The following is a 19,231-nucleotide window of genomic DNA, read 5'->3' on the forward strand; positions in this document are numbered from 1 at the left end:
CTCCTGAGAGCATCAGCATTACAGGAGGCTTCCTCTGCCAAATTACCACCACTCTTTCTTGAATTCACACCTCCTGGTTGCGTATTAACACAGCTATCTTGTATTATATTAACCTCAGTCAATCATTTTACCTCCACAGAGGCACAGGCTAGGAAGGGAATTTCAGAGTTCAAGCCCATTCTCTTGCTGGATCATAAAAATCCCAGCATTACCGTATCGCACAAAAGGTCTCCCACTGGGACTCGATGCAAAACAAGGAAAACCAAAACAAGGAAACAAAGCAAACAAGGAAAAATCCTTAAACAAAGAAAGAAAATCTCTGAAATCGCTGGCCCATCCACTTAAGTGCTGTTAATTCATAATGATCTTGATTCCAATAGCTAGTTTGAAATTTTCCACGTAGTATGTGTCACTTTATTTAAAAAACACGACCTACATTTGAATTTCTGAGTAAGATCACAGACGTACACAACGCTTTGCATGCTAAAGACGGGGCTTTGTAAGTGGCTCAGATTTCACACGTTCCCATCTTTTGAACAGCAAATCTGCTCTGACTCTGCCCATTGTTAGGGGGTCTAAAAAATCCAGAGGCACAGAGAGCACCTGACCTGGGAGTTGTGATAAAAACCAGGCTATTGCAGAGAGACAGCAGGAGAAAAGAGGCCGCTCAGTGTCAGTCAGACGCTCTTTAATCAGGTTGAAACGCTTGGCTGTGGAGAGGGGGGCTCAATCTCTCCAATCCACATTCCCATCCCTCATGCTGCTTTCTTAATTAGCAGCAAGTGGACAACAGCTGTCAGTAGCCTGGAGGCCAGAAAGTTATCAGTAAAAAAGGGGGAGAGACACAGAACTGGGCTGGTAAATCACCAGTGGTCAATGCAGGCAACATGGAATGCTTTGGGTTGGAAGGGACCTTAAAGATCATCTCATTCCTGCCATGGACATGGCCTCATCCCCTGACACTGAGAGGATGCTCTTCCTGCTGGCTTTAATCTGGTAATTTTAACATATGACTAACTGTAATTCAGGTTTTTTTGTTTTTTTTTTTTAGTATTCCTGTAACAGGCAAATTTAAGCTGAGAATAGAAGGAAATGGGAAGGCCATTCTAATGTCTTGATGAAAATACATGAGGGTCATTTCAAAGGCACAGCAGAATAAAGGCTTCAAGATGGTTTCAGAGATTTTAGGCATAAAAGTTGAAGCACAGGAGAGAGGGGGGAGAAAGGATGTTTTACTTGAACAGTAGATAGAAACTTTAGCAGAAGATAGAAACTTAATCTAGAAGCCCTAACCTCAAATAGCACAAAAGAAAAAAACTCTACTCAGTCATTATTATCTGTGTATTAAATCCTATGAACCCAAGTCATCAGTCTTGACCTTACTGTACCATGTATTAGACTAAAGTGGGTCAAAAAGAAAATTCATTCCCAAAGAGGTGACACCCTCTGGTCAAACCATGTGCTTATCTCGAAACAAAACTCGCTGACTGCCTGGATGATCAAGAAATAAAGTAATTGCTTCCCTGTTGGATGTCCTGATTACTGTCATTGTGGCAATAGGGAACTCAATGCAATTGCAAGCAATAAAATTTATTATTAAAATTCCCCGCTGCCCATTTGTTACTGATAAATTGTCATCACCCCAACTTCTTCAGGAAAGCCAGGCTCCTTTTGAATTTGGCTTTATCCTACCCAGAAAGCAGAGATTTGGAGCAATTTTCTGAGGCCTGGCTGGCAGTTCTGCCAGCTCTAAATATATCCCAGCTTTCTGAGCTTGAACCTATGCAAGGGAAGCTGGGAGGAAGATGGAAGTATTTCCCCAAGCTGCCAGTAGACTAGCAAGACATCTAAAAGCCCTCATCAAATTAAGTGCTTAATTACAATTCAGACTTTGAGACTCTGGAAATTAGGATAATCTTCTGGGAAATTTAACAGTCTCCCACAAAAGAAATTGCAACATACAAGCCAAAAAAAGCACAGAGCTTGGAGAACGTTATCCCATCAAATCACACCTTGTACTAGATTCCTCACCCTAATTCCTGGAGAGTGCAAAGTGAGATCCACAACTTAATTTCAGGCTCTTAAGCCATTGGGAAGGATGAGGATCAACATTTAGGAGGCTAAGTTGGGAAAAGCAGTCTTGTGTAAAAAGCTGAGAAATGTTTGTTGAGTTGATGGAGAGCTGCCTGTGAAGAGATCTTCTCTCACCTGACACCATGATGGACTGTGAGGTGATGCCACAAAGGGCATGGCTTGGAGAAGGTCTCAAAACAGTCACTGGCACAACCACCAAAATTTTGGCAGCACAGCAATGGCTGCGGGCTTGCCAGCTGCATTCCTCTAGGTGGCATGATCTGTGCAGGCATCACCTTGGTCTTCTCACGCAGAGAGATGTCACCACTACACAGCACTGGGGCTGCCACTGTCACATCCTAATGACATCCCTAAAACATGAACTAACAACCCACTCACACAGCTCCAGTGATGACTGAAAAGCCCACAGAAGCTCTTGGAGATGTAGAGATCATCTGCCCACAGTACCAAGTGGAAGCACAGCAGAAAATGAAAGGAGGGCAGGAGTTGTACTCACTGTCCTTACCTCACTGCAGACAGAACTTTCCATCACCACCCATCATGAGGCCAGAAGTACAGAAGAAATGTTTGCACAATGCTCTAAAAATGTAAAGTTCTAGGTGAACACTAAGCATTACACATTTTCCTTTTTGATTCATGAAATTATTGCAAGGGAAATGAAACCTTGATCTCAAAATAAGCCAGAACATCCCACACTTCCCATTGTTACCACTCATGAGCCATGACCCCAGAGCTGCATTTAGCAGCAAGAGGAGCTCTGCTGCTTGGGCAAGATGTGTAAGGATGTTCTTTTGCTGTGACACATGTACCACTGGCACATCCCTGCACATCTCCAGGACCACGCTGCTGAGTCAAAACCTTGTGACACAGAGGATGCACTACAAGCAATCTGAGTGTTACCATCCAAAAAACCTGCAAACTAAGAGAAACAAAGGGGAGGGAGAGCTGACAAAGAAGAAATCATATCCTGGTATCGAAGACAACAAGAGACAAAACAAAATGAAAAGCAATCCAAATGGAGAATGAGGGAAGTGACTGAACTTGGGCTGGAGGTCTCTCAGAGGCTGAGCTATGACTCTGGGTTCACCTGGTTAATGCAGAAGCTGTAGAGGAGAGGGTGTTTCCATCAGCAGCTTATCTCTGCACACTCAGTTTCCAGACAGGTTCACATCTGGAGCACTGTACTCCTTGCTCATTGTTTTTTCCGTGAGCCAAAGGTCAGCAGGGCTGCTACAACCTCCAACACCCTGGATGAGCCCTCTGATCCTGCTGCTCACACCTGGTACTGATCAGAGGGGTCTGGGCCAAAATCAGAACTTATTTTTCCAGAAAATGTCAACTACAGAAATTCACAAAAACGTTCATTAATTCAAAACAAATCTTTTGGCGGAAAGCTATGGAAATCTATATATTATCTCATCAGAAGTCAGCTCTGTGATTAAAAACAGAGAATATAACAAAAAAAGTCCTAACTTGCTCATTAGGAAGCTCAGACAGGGAGTTCCCAGTGAGTGCCTGGGCTAACACAGGTCCTGGTAAAAACCCAGGCTGGGTCACAGGGTTCTACAATGGCAGAGAATGCTCAAAGCCAAATGCTCAAAGCAGCAGAGATGCCTACCTGCAGAAACAGAAATGCTGCATTAACTCAACATGGAATAAATCAATTAAATTTGTACCCTGGAGCAAGAGTCTGGGGAGTGTCCAGGCAAGCCTTAACAAATATTAACTAGCCTGAAGTTAAATACCTCTCTATAAACTGTCCTACAGACTTTGATACCCTAAGAACCAGAATTTTTTTTCCCCAATATAACATTTCAGGCAAGTGAAAATACAAAAGCAGTTCTTCATATAGCTTAACTAGACTGATCATTTAAGCTCGAGTTGCTTCCTAGAAATATTAGGGCTTTCACAAGATTTTTTTCTGTGGCTTACTCATAATGAACAGCTGCTCTGGCAACTGCTGGAGTCAGCAGGTACTTCCTGCCCTGAAAAATAGTCATCAATATATCTCAGTACAGAAAATCATACTCTCTTTAAAACAATTCACGATAGGGTTTACATATCAACTGGCTCCATGCCACGGACACTCCCTTAAACAATGGTTACACCCTGTATACAGCTAAAAATGAAATAGCTGAAAAGGAAGAGACATTTCACACAAGTTCCCAGGGTAAAACACATCTGAGAAGCACTGGTCTGGGACTGACATTGTTCTATTGAAAGAATAAATATCTGAGTCCAAATCGTATTTCCTTCACCACCTTCCCAGACTCGCACAAGGAGAAAATCCCTCTGAGCTTTCCTTTTATACTTGTGGTGCTCTCCGACAGAACGAAAACCCAGCGCTTTATAAGACTGTAAATAAATTAGAAGTGCTGCAGATTATGATTTGCCCTTTTGTTAGCATCACTGGTAGCACCAGTGAGCCTGTTTGCCAGCTTAGGAGAGGTCTGAAACTCTTTCAATGTTGACTTTAAGCTGAATACAAATATTGAGTGAGCTGCCTGTACACGGAGCCCTCAACCACAGCCGTCTCCTCGCATAGCAGTGCTGCTTACAATGCTGCCAGTGAGCCAGGGTGTCAAAACAAACATCATTGTATTAATTGCATCTGTTGATGAACCAGCCCAAGAACAGCCTTGTTTCAATCACTGGCTTTATAAGACAGCACTGAAATGTTACTGTGAGTGTTGAGATGGATGAGTCAACAGACAAAACACAAAAGCATTTGTAAAGAGAGTCTCGCTGGAGTAATTTGAAAAGCTGCACAGCTACACAAAATGATGGCTTTTATTGACACAGCTTGCTCATAATAGTCCTTAACCTAGTTTTAAGTTTCAGTTTTGTTTTCTGCAGCCTTTCCAGTCAAGGACAGGCAAACACACAAGTGCTGTTACCTTTGCAAAGGTGAAAGATCAGCAGACACATAACCAATCTGAAAATAGTTCAAGAAGTCATGTCAGATATTACTCCTTACTTGGGGAGTTACAAATGGCTCTTCCCTCTATTTTGGAAGCTTTCCTTGACCTTGTGGAGGGAAAGACCTCTCAAACTACCAGGTAAATATAACACTGGGGCTCAGGGTCAGCCCAAGGCAGGAAGCACTGACCACACATCCCAGCCAGCCTCTCCTCCTGGTCTTACTCGGCTGAAATCATCTCTGCAGTGTCACGTAAGGTCAGGAGATTCAGGTTACTGAAAGAATGACATTTTAAACCTGATCTCTCTCCCTCTCTCATCCAAAACCATCTGCAACTCATCTTTTAAGGCAGAGATTATTCATTCTGGGGGAATTATCCACTAATCAGTTTTTATCTCCAAACTAGGTCCTCATGCTCACAGCTAGGTCTGGCAGAGGTTTAGGTTCCTTCCACTCTCCGAGCAGTCTCCTGCTGGACAGATTTTAAAATGCAGTTGATGGCAGTTCCATTTGCTAAGAAAACCAGCCCAAATTTACCAGCCAACATCATGAAGGCACAGAGTGCTCCAGTTATGAGTCACCTTTACTGGGCTGGGGTTAGCTCTTTACACCTTCAGGCCCAGGGAACTGACATGTGAGGTTTCCCACCACAAGGACTCTGGTACTTCTCCCCAAAGCAAATGCACAGAGAGAGGTCAGCACAGACCTCTGCTCTCAGCACCCTTGCTCACTAGCCTGGCTGCTATTCCCTTTGATATTTGTCCCAGCCAAGTGTGAAACTCAAGAGAAGCATGTGGCCAAGTGAGTCAGACCCCTGCATTCTGCAAGTGCTCCTCCCCTACTTATTATAGCTCATCCTTCACTCTGCCCTGGGACACCAGAGCATTTTCTATCCACTGCTCAATCACAGCAGCTCCTCCAGGTCCTTCCACTCACCAGCACAAAATTCATGCCCATCACCTCCCAGAGGTGACACCCCTGTTATCTTCCAAATAAGATGTGCTCTTCATCTGCAGTTATCATGCAGAAATATCCCCATAAAAACCCAGGCAGATAAACTGCCTCCTTCATTTCACCCAAAGGCCAAGGCAATTACTGCAGAACTTGAAGTGTGCATCAGTAAACACAGATGTAATAGTCTTGGGTTATCTGATTTTCAGTTTGGAGGATTGTGTTAAAACAAAACCAAACCAAAACCAAACCAAACTCACCCGGATTTCTCCTGACAAGCAAATTGTTAAACTGGGCCAAAATCATATTTTTCTGACTGCAAAAGAGAAATTCAGGAGATTCTTCAGCTGGTATGAATCAGGATTAAAGGCATTTCACAGCTGTAGAAGTGAGAATATTTTGGAAAAAAGAGATGTTTTTAATTCCCTCTAGTTCATTTAATAAATTCTAAACATCATGGCTTAAAATAATCCTGACACACAAAGCAGGCCAGACCTTCCTATCCAATAGAGTACAACTCTGCACTCACTGCCTCAAAACTATTCTCTGCTCTCTCTTGGGTAAAATAGCAGGAATAGAGGGAAAGAAACTATTTAGACTGAAGAGGAGAAACCTCTACTCAGACCCATTTGTTTTACTCTGCAAGTATTGACAGATGAGTAATGAAAACTTTGCTGCAGACACAGACTGTTCTTCAAGGCAGCATCAGTTAATAAACCACAACCACAGCTGCAAAAATATTAAGGAATTTAACTAAATGACTCCTTCAAGGGCAAAGGATTGCAGGAGGAGCCAGTTTTTTGTGCTTTGTTATCATCCCAAAGGTTAAGATCAGAGCATGCAGCATCAACAAAAACCAGTGTTACTGTTTTGGACATAAAAGCTTTGAATAACAATTTCATTAAATGTATACAACTGGGTACTAATATTTCTAGTATGACTCTTTTCCATTATGATAATATTTGAAACTTAGTGTACTATGTTGCCAAAGCTTTTAGATGTGAATTATCTCATCTGAAAAGAATTAAATGGTAAAAACAAATTAACAGTAACAATAAAACTAACAGCCTGTCAGCTGTCAGAACCACAGGAGCACCAAGGCTGGAAGAAACCTTCAAGATGATCTGATCCAAGTGTCAGCCATAATCTCCCCAAAACCACATTCCCAAGGGCCACATCCAGACATCTCCTGGACACTTCCAGAGACAGAAACTCCACCACTTCTCTGGGCAGCTTATTCCAAGGCCTGACCTCTCCTTCAGTGGAAAATCTGAGCCCTCTCACAGGACAAGCCTGGCAGCGTTGGTGAAAAGGGTGTTCTGCAGGCATTGCAGACTTGGATCAGGATGCTGACCCACAGCCATATTAACAGCTCATGCATGCTGGGAATAATCCCAGAAGCAGCTGTGCCCACAGTGGATGGGGGAATTTTTTGGTGACATTACCAGTGGAGCTCCAACAGAGTGGATAACCAATGGTTCTAACCTTAGGTACAATTATTCAGTCCTTACAGAGCTTGAGAATTATCCAAGCAATGACATGGGCCATCAACACCCTTCCAACATCCTTTTAAGTGTTACTAACACCCTTACACACCTTGTTGCCAAAAGACCCTCAGGATTTATAGATAAATTCCTCTGCCCAAAGCAAAATAGGGTTTGGAGCTTGGCACTCAGCAGGCTGCCAGCCAAATGGAAGCTCAGGGAAATTCTCCTGGGTATCACTTGTGGTGCACCTGATGTCCCCAGGGAGCCCTCTGTGTGCAACACACACCTCACCTCTGAGGTCTAATGAAGCAGGTTGTATTTCAGGATAAAAATCTAAGAATAAGTACTGCCAATGAATATTTAGGGAATTTATGCAAGTGCTTTCACCCAAGACACACAGGAACAAAACCATCTTTGTTTAAAGGCTACCTGGAAATAGGCATAGAGAGTTAACAAGAACAAATTCTCTCCTGGCATGGTTTTTAAGTGTTTCTTTGCCCTGCAATTGTTACCAGCCCTTTATTGGCAGCCCACCCTTCACTGCCCTTGACTGGCTCCTCTGAACTGTCTCCAAAACACACATATTTGCTTTTTTCCCCCAAAGATTTGCTTTTCCTTGGCATTCCCCATTCCAGGCCATTCACGAGTCATGCTTGCCAAATGGCTACAAACATGGGACAGCTACGTTTTCAATTCTGCCATAATGAAGGCCCTTTTGGAGGCCTCTCTTATCTCCTCAGCTTTCTACTGAAAATGTGCAGAAATTTAAATAAATTTTAATATCCATTCCTCCACAAAGTTTGACAGAAATTGGCCAGTAAAACCAAGAGTTGTAGTAGAGGATGGATGAGCTATCACACTGCCTTATGTAAGGATGTTACAGATTAAGGAAGAGAGGTGCAGACAAGGAGCAAACTTATCTCTGAGAGATGTGCCAAGTTATGCATGAAGACTCCCTGGTTCTTCTTTAAAGGGATTTTGTGCACCTGAATATCACAAAACTGGCCAGAGTTGAGAGTGCCAGCTCATGGACTTTAAACACCATTCCTTAAATTCACTCCATCATTTTAACAGAGTGATTCCACAATGTTCCAAAGTGCTTCTCCTGTAAAACAACATCCCAGACAGAGCCGGGGAGAGAAGTGACACTGATTCTAATGAGAAAGAGCAAAGAGCTACACACATAGAAAGAACAGAAAAACTGAGCTGAAAGCAGAGAAACTCCCCACCTCAGTTTGTCAGTTATGTGCTAGGTATTGCTTGTAACAATACAAGATTTTGGGGTTTTTTTAAATCATGTGACTTTCAGACGCACCATGGTTTTGGGTACCACGATTTTTTCCCACACAGCAGCTCTGCAGAAGCAATTCCAAGCAGTAAAAGTTAAACTCAGCCCCTGCACTGCTCCTACCATGCTCTGTCAAAAATCTGGCATCAGCCTGAACATCTGATTTCATGTGACCTTTCAAGGGTATTTATACAAACAAACCACCTCCTGCACAAACCAGTGCTCTACATTTTCTGCAAATCCCTGTAAATTCATAGATGAGTTCTAACTAAACCTTTTGGCAGAATTCCCTAGTTCCTCAAATGTATTATTCTTATATATAATTCTACTGAGAAAAGTAGAAAATGTAGACTTAAAAAAATTAAGATTGAAAATATATATCCAAAAAGGGATATTTAATTTTCTAGTATATGAAAGCTGCAGCACACATTACTGTCAAACGTGAAATGCAAGGCTGCATTAAGCACTAAAAAGGAAAAAAAAAGGCAAAATGCTCAAATTGACAAAGTTAATATGGTTAGAGCACAACTGAAAGGATCATAAAACACCCAAGAAAAACTGTGTTTAAACAGTATTGTCCTGCTAACTGAACCCTTTGTCAGATGGATTCACTGAGCTCTGCTCTCCATAATTGATTGGAATGTACTCTACAACCAGAACTGCAATATTGATCTCCCTGGGTGCCCTTTGTTACATTTGGTTCGTAAAGGAAACTTTCTAAATATGGAATTAATTCCTGAGGCTACTGCAGAACCTCTTGGGCAGCACAGACAGGACCCAAAAAAACCCATCAGAAGACAAGGGATAAAACAATATGTGCTGCACATTTGGAACACACTTGTTTTGGTTCCTATTTTAATTATTAAAGACTCCCTGCAAAGTACAGCTGAATGGATACAGAACTATTTATTCAGTCTCCCAGCAAAATTCTATCAAGGTTTAATCAACCAACCAAGCTGCAGTATCTGCTTCCTCCAACCTTACCAGCTGTGAGTAACTATTCTTTGATTTTAACCTCCACTGATTTTTTCCTTTCTTTCCAGAAGCCTGAAAAAGAAAATTTTCTTTCAAACCCCAAGATTTTGTACATGTCAGGGATGAAATTAAAGATCTTGTTTAGAATATAAATGGGACTGGTTCAGTGAATATGTTAAGTACTCAACAAAGGGCATCCCCCCATGAAGCCTTCAGAGAGAAAGAATGAGAGCATGAGAGTGCAAGCAAGCTTTAACCTCTCTCCCTGGGCAGAATAATGGATTAGGATTTCCTCAGAGGAACTGATGGCCATGCCAAGATGTTAACTTACATCACAAAGTGAACAGCATTTTCATGGCACCAGAAAAACTCTACCCAAAGCAGCAGACACTGCCACCCAGATAAAGTAAGATAATAAAAAACATGTATTTTTTTCAATTCAAAAAGCCTCATTTCTGTAATTAAGAAATCTCTTCTTCAGTGCCACCTGTGCCCATTCAACCCTCAGAGTGGTTATAAAATGGGAAATAAAAAATTATTTAGAATACAGCTCTTATCAATTCTCAGATCTTTTAGATACTTTCCTAAATATGATACAATAGAAAGGAGGTGTAGGAGAACCAATCCTCCAAATACTGTGAATATTGTACCTCCCACAACACCAAGTGAACACTGATACAGGCTCTTCCCTCTGCTTGTCTCTATTCACTTCTCCCTTGCTCTCACAAGGAAACATTTTCTTACAAACGCCACAGAAGGTGAGCTGTGCTAGCAGCTCAAACAGCAAAGGGATTTAACATGAAGAGACTGTTTCCAAGCTGGAGAGCTTCCACTGAAATATGCAACCCAAATAAAAGCAGATCAATAATGTGATCCATCAGCCTGCTCAGGCTGCTCCACAGAACATGTGAGGACATCATTTCTCACTCACACAGATGAAATTGTTTGCTCTGTCACTGCCAGTGTCAGACACCTTGAGAAGAGCTTGGAAATGTATTTTTAAGAGTGGATGCAGTGGGTCAGGGAATAAAGCTGTAATTTGTCAGGATGCAGCAGAACGTGAACAGCACAAGTGCAGAGCATTCCTTTGGCAGCACGTCCCAACCTGCAGGATTCCTGCAGCTTTTCCGGATTGCTGAAATTCATCTTGTGTCTCTGTGCCTTGGAACAGACTCCATGGAAGCCGCTGGGAACGTCCTCCTTGCCTGATTTCCCCCTCTGCCATCCATCCTGTCCTCTCCTCTCTGCTCTCCTCGCACGCAACGCAGCCCCCGCTCCCTCCTCTCCCATCGCTGCTGCGTTGGGCATCCTCTCAATTTTCTCATCTTTCAACCCATTCCATCCACATGTGATGCTCCTTTTTCCTTCTCTGGCCACCTCTTTATAACACCTTGCAGTGCTGGGGCTGCAAATTCAAACTTGCAAAGACAATAAATCTAGTTTTCCTTCAACCTGTTCTCCCTTTTCCTCTGATTTCAAGCCCTGAGAATGACACACTGTTCTACCTTACCATCCCCTCACCCCATTATGTTCTACAATATTTCTCAACTGTAACCAGTAAGACAAAAATTACAAATAACCAAGCTAATATCCTTGCAATAGCTATGTGATTTTAATACTCTTTCCATGTCACTGGCTGAATCCCATAGTCATATGCTAACAAACAAAAAGGAAAAATGCAACTCCAAAGCAGTATTTTTCAAGTATTCAGGCACTTACAGCATAATAAATTTTCAATTCTTTTCAGAGAGAAAAGCCTATTCTGTCACAAATCTGAGAAGCTGAGGGAGCCCTCTCCATGTATAGGATTTTTCTCTAGATAATGTAATGTCTCTACAGGCAGAATATAAGCTGGAAGGATTCATTTCATGCTAAGCAACAGTACACAGGGGGCAAGAGCTTCCCAACTAGCAAAAGATCCCAAATCTCCAGTTCCAGCAGAAAAAAATGTTGTGACTGTATGCTTTGGAAAACTGAACAAGTTCTATCCACTACATGTATTCAAACTATGCAAAATGATGGGTGTGGTGAGGAGGGGGAGAGAGGAAGGAGGCTATTAAATCACCTTACCTGTAATTCTGACATGTAATTTGTTATTTTTAATATACAACATAGTTTCAGGTGTTTTATCTGGCACAAAGACAGAAAATGTTCTTTATCATCTTACCTTTGCTGGGGTACAAGGGATCTTCCAAACTGGGTGCTATGGTAACAAACAACTCCAGCTCCCACTAGCTCAACTGAGAGCTACCTATAATACACATAAATGATTGAGTGATTGAATTAAACCTGATCAGCCATCAAATGCCTCTGCCAAGGAAGGGACAACATCTCTCCAGCTTCTTTAAAATGAAGTTTAGAAAGTTAACTCCTCGCGTTCCTTCACTCGCAGCTCAAATGCTGTTAAGATTCTGGATGGAATGCTCTCCTTCCAAGGATCTGTAAGTCAACAGCAAAGCTCATTTTGCCAGTTCTACCCTCAGGCTTTCCACTTTGGAATAAATTAGGTCTTAATGTATATTTCTTTAAAAAGAAAGACCACACCTTTGCATTAGACTCTACCTGCACCTACACTAGAGTTACTAGAGCATCAACTGCAATTCAAAACTTCCAAAAATATGAACAGAACCCCAAGGAAATCTGAAAGAGGAGTTAGAGACTGCCTCCCTTCCCTAGGAAAAAACACCCAGGTTTCTTCCACTCAGGCAATACATTACAGCAAGCAGAGGCACACAAGTGAATCAAGAGATCTAAATGAGGGATATTTGTTTTACGATCTTGACTGACAGTGAACTTGCACTCCTCTCTTGTCTTGCCAGGAGGTTAGCAAGAGCCAGCGAGTTACCACCACATAAAAATCACAACCAACAGATATATTTAGTCACTGTGGTTCAAGGAAAACGATTGCTTACGCTGAAAATAAATTTAGCAATTGTTTCCAGTTTCTGATTTTCACTGACTAAGGCACAACCCAGCTGCTTCACATTCCAGCAGCCTTCAGCTGTCTTCTTGCTCCACTCCTTGCCCACTTCCTTCTTACAACTGCTAAGACCATCTCAATCCTGCAGCAGTTATCCCACAGGCTGCATTTTGGAACACACCACCTGTCAGCCTACAGTGGCCTACAAAAGATGCCAAATTCTGCTCCTTGTGCCATTTTGTAGAAACCGGCAATCATCTTGTACCTGACCGTGTGAAAATTACCAAACACCCAGTACAAAAACAACAACTAAATAAACTATTTAGTGCAATACAACAACACAGCCTGAATGGCTGGTGCTGTTTAAAAGAAGTTACAGTAAAACACACGTGGGATGTCTCTATGGGAGCAGCACACAGGAGGAAACAGGAGGTGCTAAAAGCCTGATGAAGGAAGAATTGGAACTGAATTACCTTTGGGGTTGAGAGAGAAGTTTTTTGAAGGGTCTCATTTTCAGATTTGCAGGTAACTCTTACTTTGCTTGAACACCACCAGCAGAGAAGCACTTAAGCTGGTCAACTGCAAAATTTTCTAACCTGAAACCCCTCACTTAGTACTGAGAAATACGGTGCAGCTGTGAATGCAAAACAGAACTGAGAGTCCTGCCTAGTAACCCACCTAAGCATGACAGACAAAGAGAAACTGCATAAAACTGAACAGGTATATAAAACAGGCAGGCTAATTTCCATAAAATGATCCAAGGCATGATGACAGTTCAAAATATACCCTCTGCAAAAACGAAATCTCCAGGAAACTTCACATTTGTACAAAAACATCCACAGATGAACAATTCAGGATCACATAAATTGGCCTGAAGGATTCCAAACAGAACATTAAATTCCTACAAAGATGGGAATAATGTGACCTCCTGAATTGCTTCTTCAATTTTGTCATTTTCTTAAAAACAGAGTTCTCCTGGAATTACCCCTAGATGTTTATCCCACCAATACTAAAGGGTGACAATTTGAGGTGAATTTGCTTATCAGGCAAGTGCTTATGAGTAAAAGGTAAAGCCAACAGTGTTTTTGGTCTGCTGGGAATAAACACATCCCAATGAGTCCTGAGCAGAACAGAGATGACTGCCTGCACTCCAGGTACCTAACACCTGAAACAGCTCTCTCAAACAACCTTTAGCAGGCAGCTATTGAAAAAAACAAGTTCACAAGGGAAATGAAAACCCTGAAAGAAATAACAAGACTAAGACTGAAAACACCAAGTAGAATAAACCTTCAAAATATGGCACCCATATGTTCTTTGGTTTTAATAAAAGGGCATTTTTGACTTGTTTCATGACAAGCTTTTGGTGTCTAATTCCTTCCTTACTCTCCCTGAATGATGCAGAGTAGCTGAATTCCCAGCAGCACGTAATCCATCAGGTAAATAAAAACAGGAATTCGTGCATCGCCATGGAAACAGGAAACCAAAGCAGAATCTGTGACCTTCTCTGCTCTTTCTTGGCATCTCTATTTTGGATTTCACATCAAAAAGGGAGAGAGCAAATATTTTCTGAAAGTGAGGACAAAAAGTCACAGTTCTGGAGCAAAGAGAAGCCAATGGCCATTCCTCCTCTTCCAGCCAAGGAGGTTTCTGCTTTGGAAAAGTGTCTGGAAGTCTCCTGGTGGGAGCCTAACAAAGCAGGGGCTCTAACACCAGCAAACCCCAAATACACCATCTTCTACACTACCAGATGGCTGCCCTTCACTGCAAAGCACAGCTCTGAATTGCTCTACAGTGACCCTTCTGTTGATTAAACAGCAGCACTGAGAGGCTCCAGAGGGAGCCTTGTCTGCTCTTCCCTCATGGACAGGATGGAAGCTGTTATCTCTAATCATTTATTATTGTTTTTTATTGAGTGCCAACAAGGTGTTTCAGTTAAGGACCCGGGGAGCAGATGTTTGAGGGTCTCTGGGGGTCTAACCCTGCAAGGGGTAACACATTTTTTACAGCAGTCTGTCTAGATGGACACACAAGTTAAACCAAAGCCCACTCCAAAGTTTGTCACCATGGCTTGTGACCAGGCAATAGTCTATTTTATTTATAACATAATGCATGAATTTCTGTCCCTGTAAGAAAAAATAAATTCAAATGTACACAAATGCACAGACCTTGGACCTCACAGCATTTGTTTCATGAGCCTGTATCCTTTGTTCTGCTACTGTACACGTTTTGACAAACATTACCCCTGAGTGGCTGTGGTGTTACAGGCTGTGTTTATTCGGTGACGCTATTAACCAAACTGTTTGTGTCAATCAGAAGTTCAAACACTCAGGAACAGAGATGGAGACAGTGCTGCTCTGGAACAGCTGGCTCCCAGCCCTCCTTTCCTGTCTCTTCTCTTCCCATTTATATTTGGACTGGATTATTATTTTCTTTTAATATCCTTCCTAAAGAAATGAAAGTACAAGCAGTTGAAAGATGACAGATTCCCAGATTTACAGTTTCTCTTGTTCAGCAAATCATCACTGTGATAGATTTCCACTAGAACAAATGTCCCTGCATCAGGGCTTCTCCCACTGCATCTTCCACCTGCACACTCACAGCACCGACCTGGGGATGGATCTTGCACCATCCTTGAATTCTTCAGTGGGAGCTCAGTGTGGCTGGTCTCTAGGTTGCGCAGGGTATGACTTTTATATGGTATTTTATTGCTATTATATGGTATTTTATATGGCGTTTTATATTGATATGGTATTTCTTGGCCTCTCTGCTCCATTGTTTATGGAACCGTGCTGAGTTTGTGTGTGTCTCCAGAGTGATCTTCCTGTGCCTGAACTCCTCTCGCTGCCTCTCTGGTGTGGAGCTCTATTTACTATTCTCCCAGGGTTATTTACTGCACGCGAATAAACAAAACGTGATCACTTATTTATACGTCTGTAATTACTGTCTACAGTTACTAAATCCCAAGCCAAATTCACCTCCAGCATAAACAAGTGGCAATTATTCCAGAGCTGGCCCGAGGTCTGTGTACTCTGCTAACACCTTCCCTGCTCGCTGGAGTAAGGGACAAGCACGGAAAAGCTCAGCAGGAGCAAAGCTACGCCGGGATCCTCCGAAAGGGACGGTGCACGGGATTAACCTGGGATATTTCTGGAGCAACATTTGTCCCCTGATGCCGAGCACACTTGTCAGACAGTAACTCAGCGCGGAGGGCTGGAAGCACGCCGAGGTGCTGCACGGAGAGGCGGCTGGCAGGCTGCTCATCCCCCGGGGCCGCCGCGGAACACACGGAGCACACCAGGCTGCGCTGAGCACGGCCAGGAGGAGATGCTACCGACCCGCATCCCCTGGAACCAGGGATCCTTCCTGCATCCCTGGCCGCTGCCCTGGGGACCCTGGAGGCTCCTGCCCTGGGAAGCCTGGATGCTCCTGTCCTGGGAAGCCTGGATGCTCCTGTCCTGGGGAGCCTGGATGCTCCTGTCCTAGGAAGCCTGGAAGCTCCTGCCCTAGGAAGCCTGGATGCTCCTGCCCTGGGAAGCCTGGATGCTCCTGCCCTGGGGAGCCTGGATGCTCCTGCCCTAGGAAGCCTGGATGCTCCTGCCCTGGGAAGCCTGGAGGCTCCTGCCCTGGGGAGCCTGGATGCTCCTGCCCTAGGAAGCCTGGATGCTCCTGCCCTAGGAAGCCTGGATGCTCCTGCCCTAGGAAGCCTGGATGCTCCTGCCCTGGGGAGCCTGGAAGCTCCTGCCCTGGGAAGCCTGGATGCTCCTGCCCTGGGAAGCCTGGAAGCTCCTGCCCTGGGGAGCCTGGAAGCTCCTGCCCTGGGAAGCCTGGATGCTCCTGCCCTAGGAAGCCTGGATGCTCCTACCCTAGGAAGCCTGGATGCTCCTGCCCTGGGAAGCCTGGATGCTCCTGTCCTAGGAAGCCTGGATGCTCCTGCCCTGGGAAGCCTGGATGCTCCTGTCCTAGGAAGCCTGGATGCTCCTGTCCTAGGAAGCCTGGATGCTCCTGTCCTGGGAAGGCTGGATGCTCCTGCCCTGGGGAGCCTGGATGCTCCTGTCCTAGGAAGCCTGGATGCTCCTACCCTAGGAAGCCTGGATGCTCCTGCCCTGGGAAGCCTGGATGCTCCTGCCCTAGGAAGCCTGGAAGCTCCTGCCCTGGGAAGGCTGGATGCTCCTGTCCTGGGAAGCCTGGAGGCACCTGCCCTAGGAAGCCTGGATGCTCCTGCCCTGGGGAGCCTGGATGCTCCTGCCCTAGGAAGCCTGGATGCTCCTGCCCTGGGGAGCCTGGATGCTCCTGTCCTGTTGAGCCTGGATGCTCCTGTCCTGGGAAGCCTGGAGGCTCCTGCCCTGCGTTCACCCAGGAGGAGATAGCCGAGCCATTCCCCACAATGAAATATACAAAACAGCATCGATTTCTTCCTCTGCTAATTAAATGCAACATAATTAAACTACGTAACTTCGCCGCTTGATTTGCACAACACTAATTGAATCTTTAAGCGTACTACTCCCACTACAGAGAAAAACAGGGTCATTCAACCATCTAAAGTGACAACTGAGAAGCAGGCACGACTCCAGAAGCACGGAGAGACAATATGATCCGTGCTTGAGCGTTTCCTTGTGAGAGCTGGAGGAACCTCAGCAGCCTCCCCTGGCTCTGGCTCTCGTGAGCACCCCTGGCAGAGGGGAAGAGGGAGGAAAAAACCTGCACGGTCCCTCTGACATTTGCCCACGGACTCATCTTTTCTCATCCTGCACAAACACCAGGAGAGGAAAGTTGGGAGAAGTTGAAATTAATCATTGTAGGCCCCAAAGCGCTGCAGCGCCCGGCTGTGCTGATGCTCGGCTGCACGGCAAGGACGGAACGGGTGCGAGAACACAAAAAATAAAATAAAGGAACTAGGGGGGAAAAGAGGCAAACAACGAGGAAAAAGGAAAACGCGGCGGAGACACAAAGCCCGAGCCAAACAGCGCTCGGGCACCGCAGGAGCAGCCCCGGGGGGACGCGCAGAGCATCCCCCGCGGCCCCGGGCCCAGCCCCGGCCCCGCTGCCCGCCCGCGCTGTCAGGAGCCCCCGGGGGAGCCTGGCCGGCCGCGGGGGTCCCTGCCCGGCTCCCCCCGCCCCGCCGGGCCCGCCAGGCCCGCGGCACCGCCGGCACCTCCCGCAGCTCCCGCAGCCCCGGCGGCTCCGGCTCCTCCGGCGGCTCCGCGGGGCGGGCGGCGAGCGCGGCCGGCCCGGCGCGTCCTCCCCTCCCGGCTGCCCCGGGCCTCCCTCCCGGCGCTCACCTGCTTTCTCGATCTTGCCGGACATGTCGGAGCCGGCGCTCGGCGCTCAGGCCCGGCGGCGCACGGAGCCGGCGCTCGGGGCTGCCGGGCTCCCGCTGCTGCCGGGCGCGATGCGGGAGCGGCTCCAGCGGCGGCCGTGGAGCTGCGCCCGCCCCCTGCCCGCTCCGCGGGCCGCGACGGGAAGGGGCGGCCCGGGGCTCCCGCCGCGCACGCCCAGCGCCCGGCGCCGCCTCCCGGCCGCAAAGGGAACCGCGGGGCGGGGCCGGCGGCGGGGCGGGCACGGAACCGCCGGGCCCCGGGATGGGCATCGGGATCGAGCGATGGGCATCGGGATCCTGGGATGGGCATCGGGATCCTGGGGTAGAATCCCGGGATGGGCATCGGGATCCTGGGATGGGCATCGGGATCCTGGGGTAGAATCCCGGGATGGGCATCGGGATCGAGGGATGGGCATCGGGATCCTGGGGTAGAATCCCGGGTTGGGCATCGGGATCGAGGGATGGGCATCGGGATCCTGGGGTAGAATCCTGGGATGGGCATCGGGATCGAGGGATGCGCATCGGGATCCTGGGGTAGAATCCCGGGTTGGGCAACGGGATCGAGGGATGGGCATCAGGATCAAGGGATGTGATCCTGGCGTGGGCATCGGGATCGAGGGATAGGCATCGGGATCCTGGAATGGGCATCGGGATCCCGGGATGGGCATCGGGATCGAGGGATGGGCATCGCGATCCTGGGATGGAATCCTGGCATGGGCATTGGGATCCGGGGAGGGAATCCTGGCATGGGCATTGGGATCCTGGGATGGGCATCGGGATCCTGGGATGGGCATCGGGATCCTGGAATGGGCACTGGGATCGTGGGATGGGCATCAGGATCCTGGGATGGAATCCCAGGATGGGCATCGGGATCCTGAGACAGGCATCGGGATCAAGGGATGGAATCCCGGGATGGGCACTGGGATCGAAGGATGGGCATCGGGATCTTGGGATGGAATCCTGTGGTGGGCATCGGGATCCCAGGATAGGCATCGGGACCCTGGGATGGACATCAGGACCCGTGATTGGTCTCGTGTAGATGTTTAGAATTAGTGACCACTCACGGCAGAGGCAGTTCTCTCTGTCTGAGCCACAGACCTTTGTTATCATTCTTTTCTATTCTATTCTTAGCTTAGGTAGCTTTTTGAAATGAAACCTTTCTTTCTATTCTTTTAGTATAGTTACAATGTAATATATATATATCATAAAATAATAAATCAAGCCTTCTGAAACATGGAGTCAGATCTTCCTCTCTTCTCTCATCCTGAAAACCCCCGTA

General features: G+C 46.0%; 1 protein-coding gene across 2 annotated transcripts in view; it reads right to left on the bottom strand.

Annotated features, from left to right (window-relative positions):
* RAPGEF1 (Rap guanine nucleotide exchange factor 1) overlaps positions 1–18,003 on the bottom strand; it is an 83,501-nt gene extending 65,498 nt beyond the window's left edge. For both annotated transcript variants that reach the window (XM_058037931.1, XM_058037930.1), the window contains exon 1: positions 17,915–18,003. In XM_058037931.1, the coding sequence (XP_057893914.1) occupies positions 17,915–17,939 (25 nt within the window). In that variant the 5' untranslated portion in view covers positions 17,940–18,003. The remainder of the gene's footprint in view (positions 1–17,914) is intronic.
* Positions 18,004–19,231: the final 1,228 nt, after the last annotated feature.

The sequence above is a fragment of the Melospiza georgiana genome, chromosome 20 (genome assembly GCF_028018845.1).
Source record: "Melospiza georgiana isolate bMelGeo1 chromosome 20, bMelGeo1.pri, whole genome shotgun sequence".
NCBI lineage: Eukaryota > Metazoa > Chordata > Aves > Passeriformes > Passerellidae > Melospiza > Melospiza georgiana.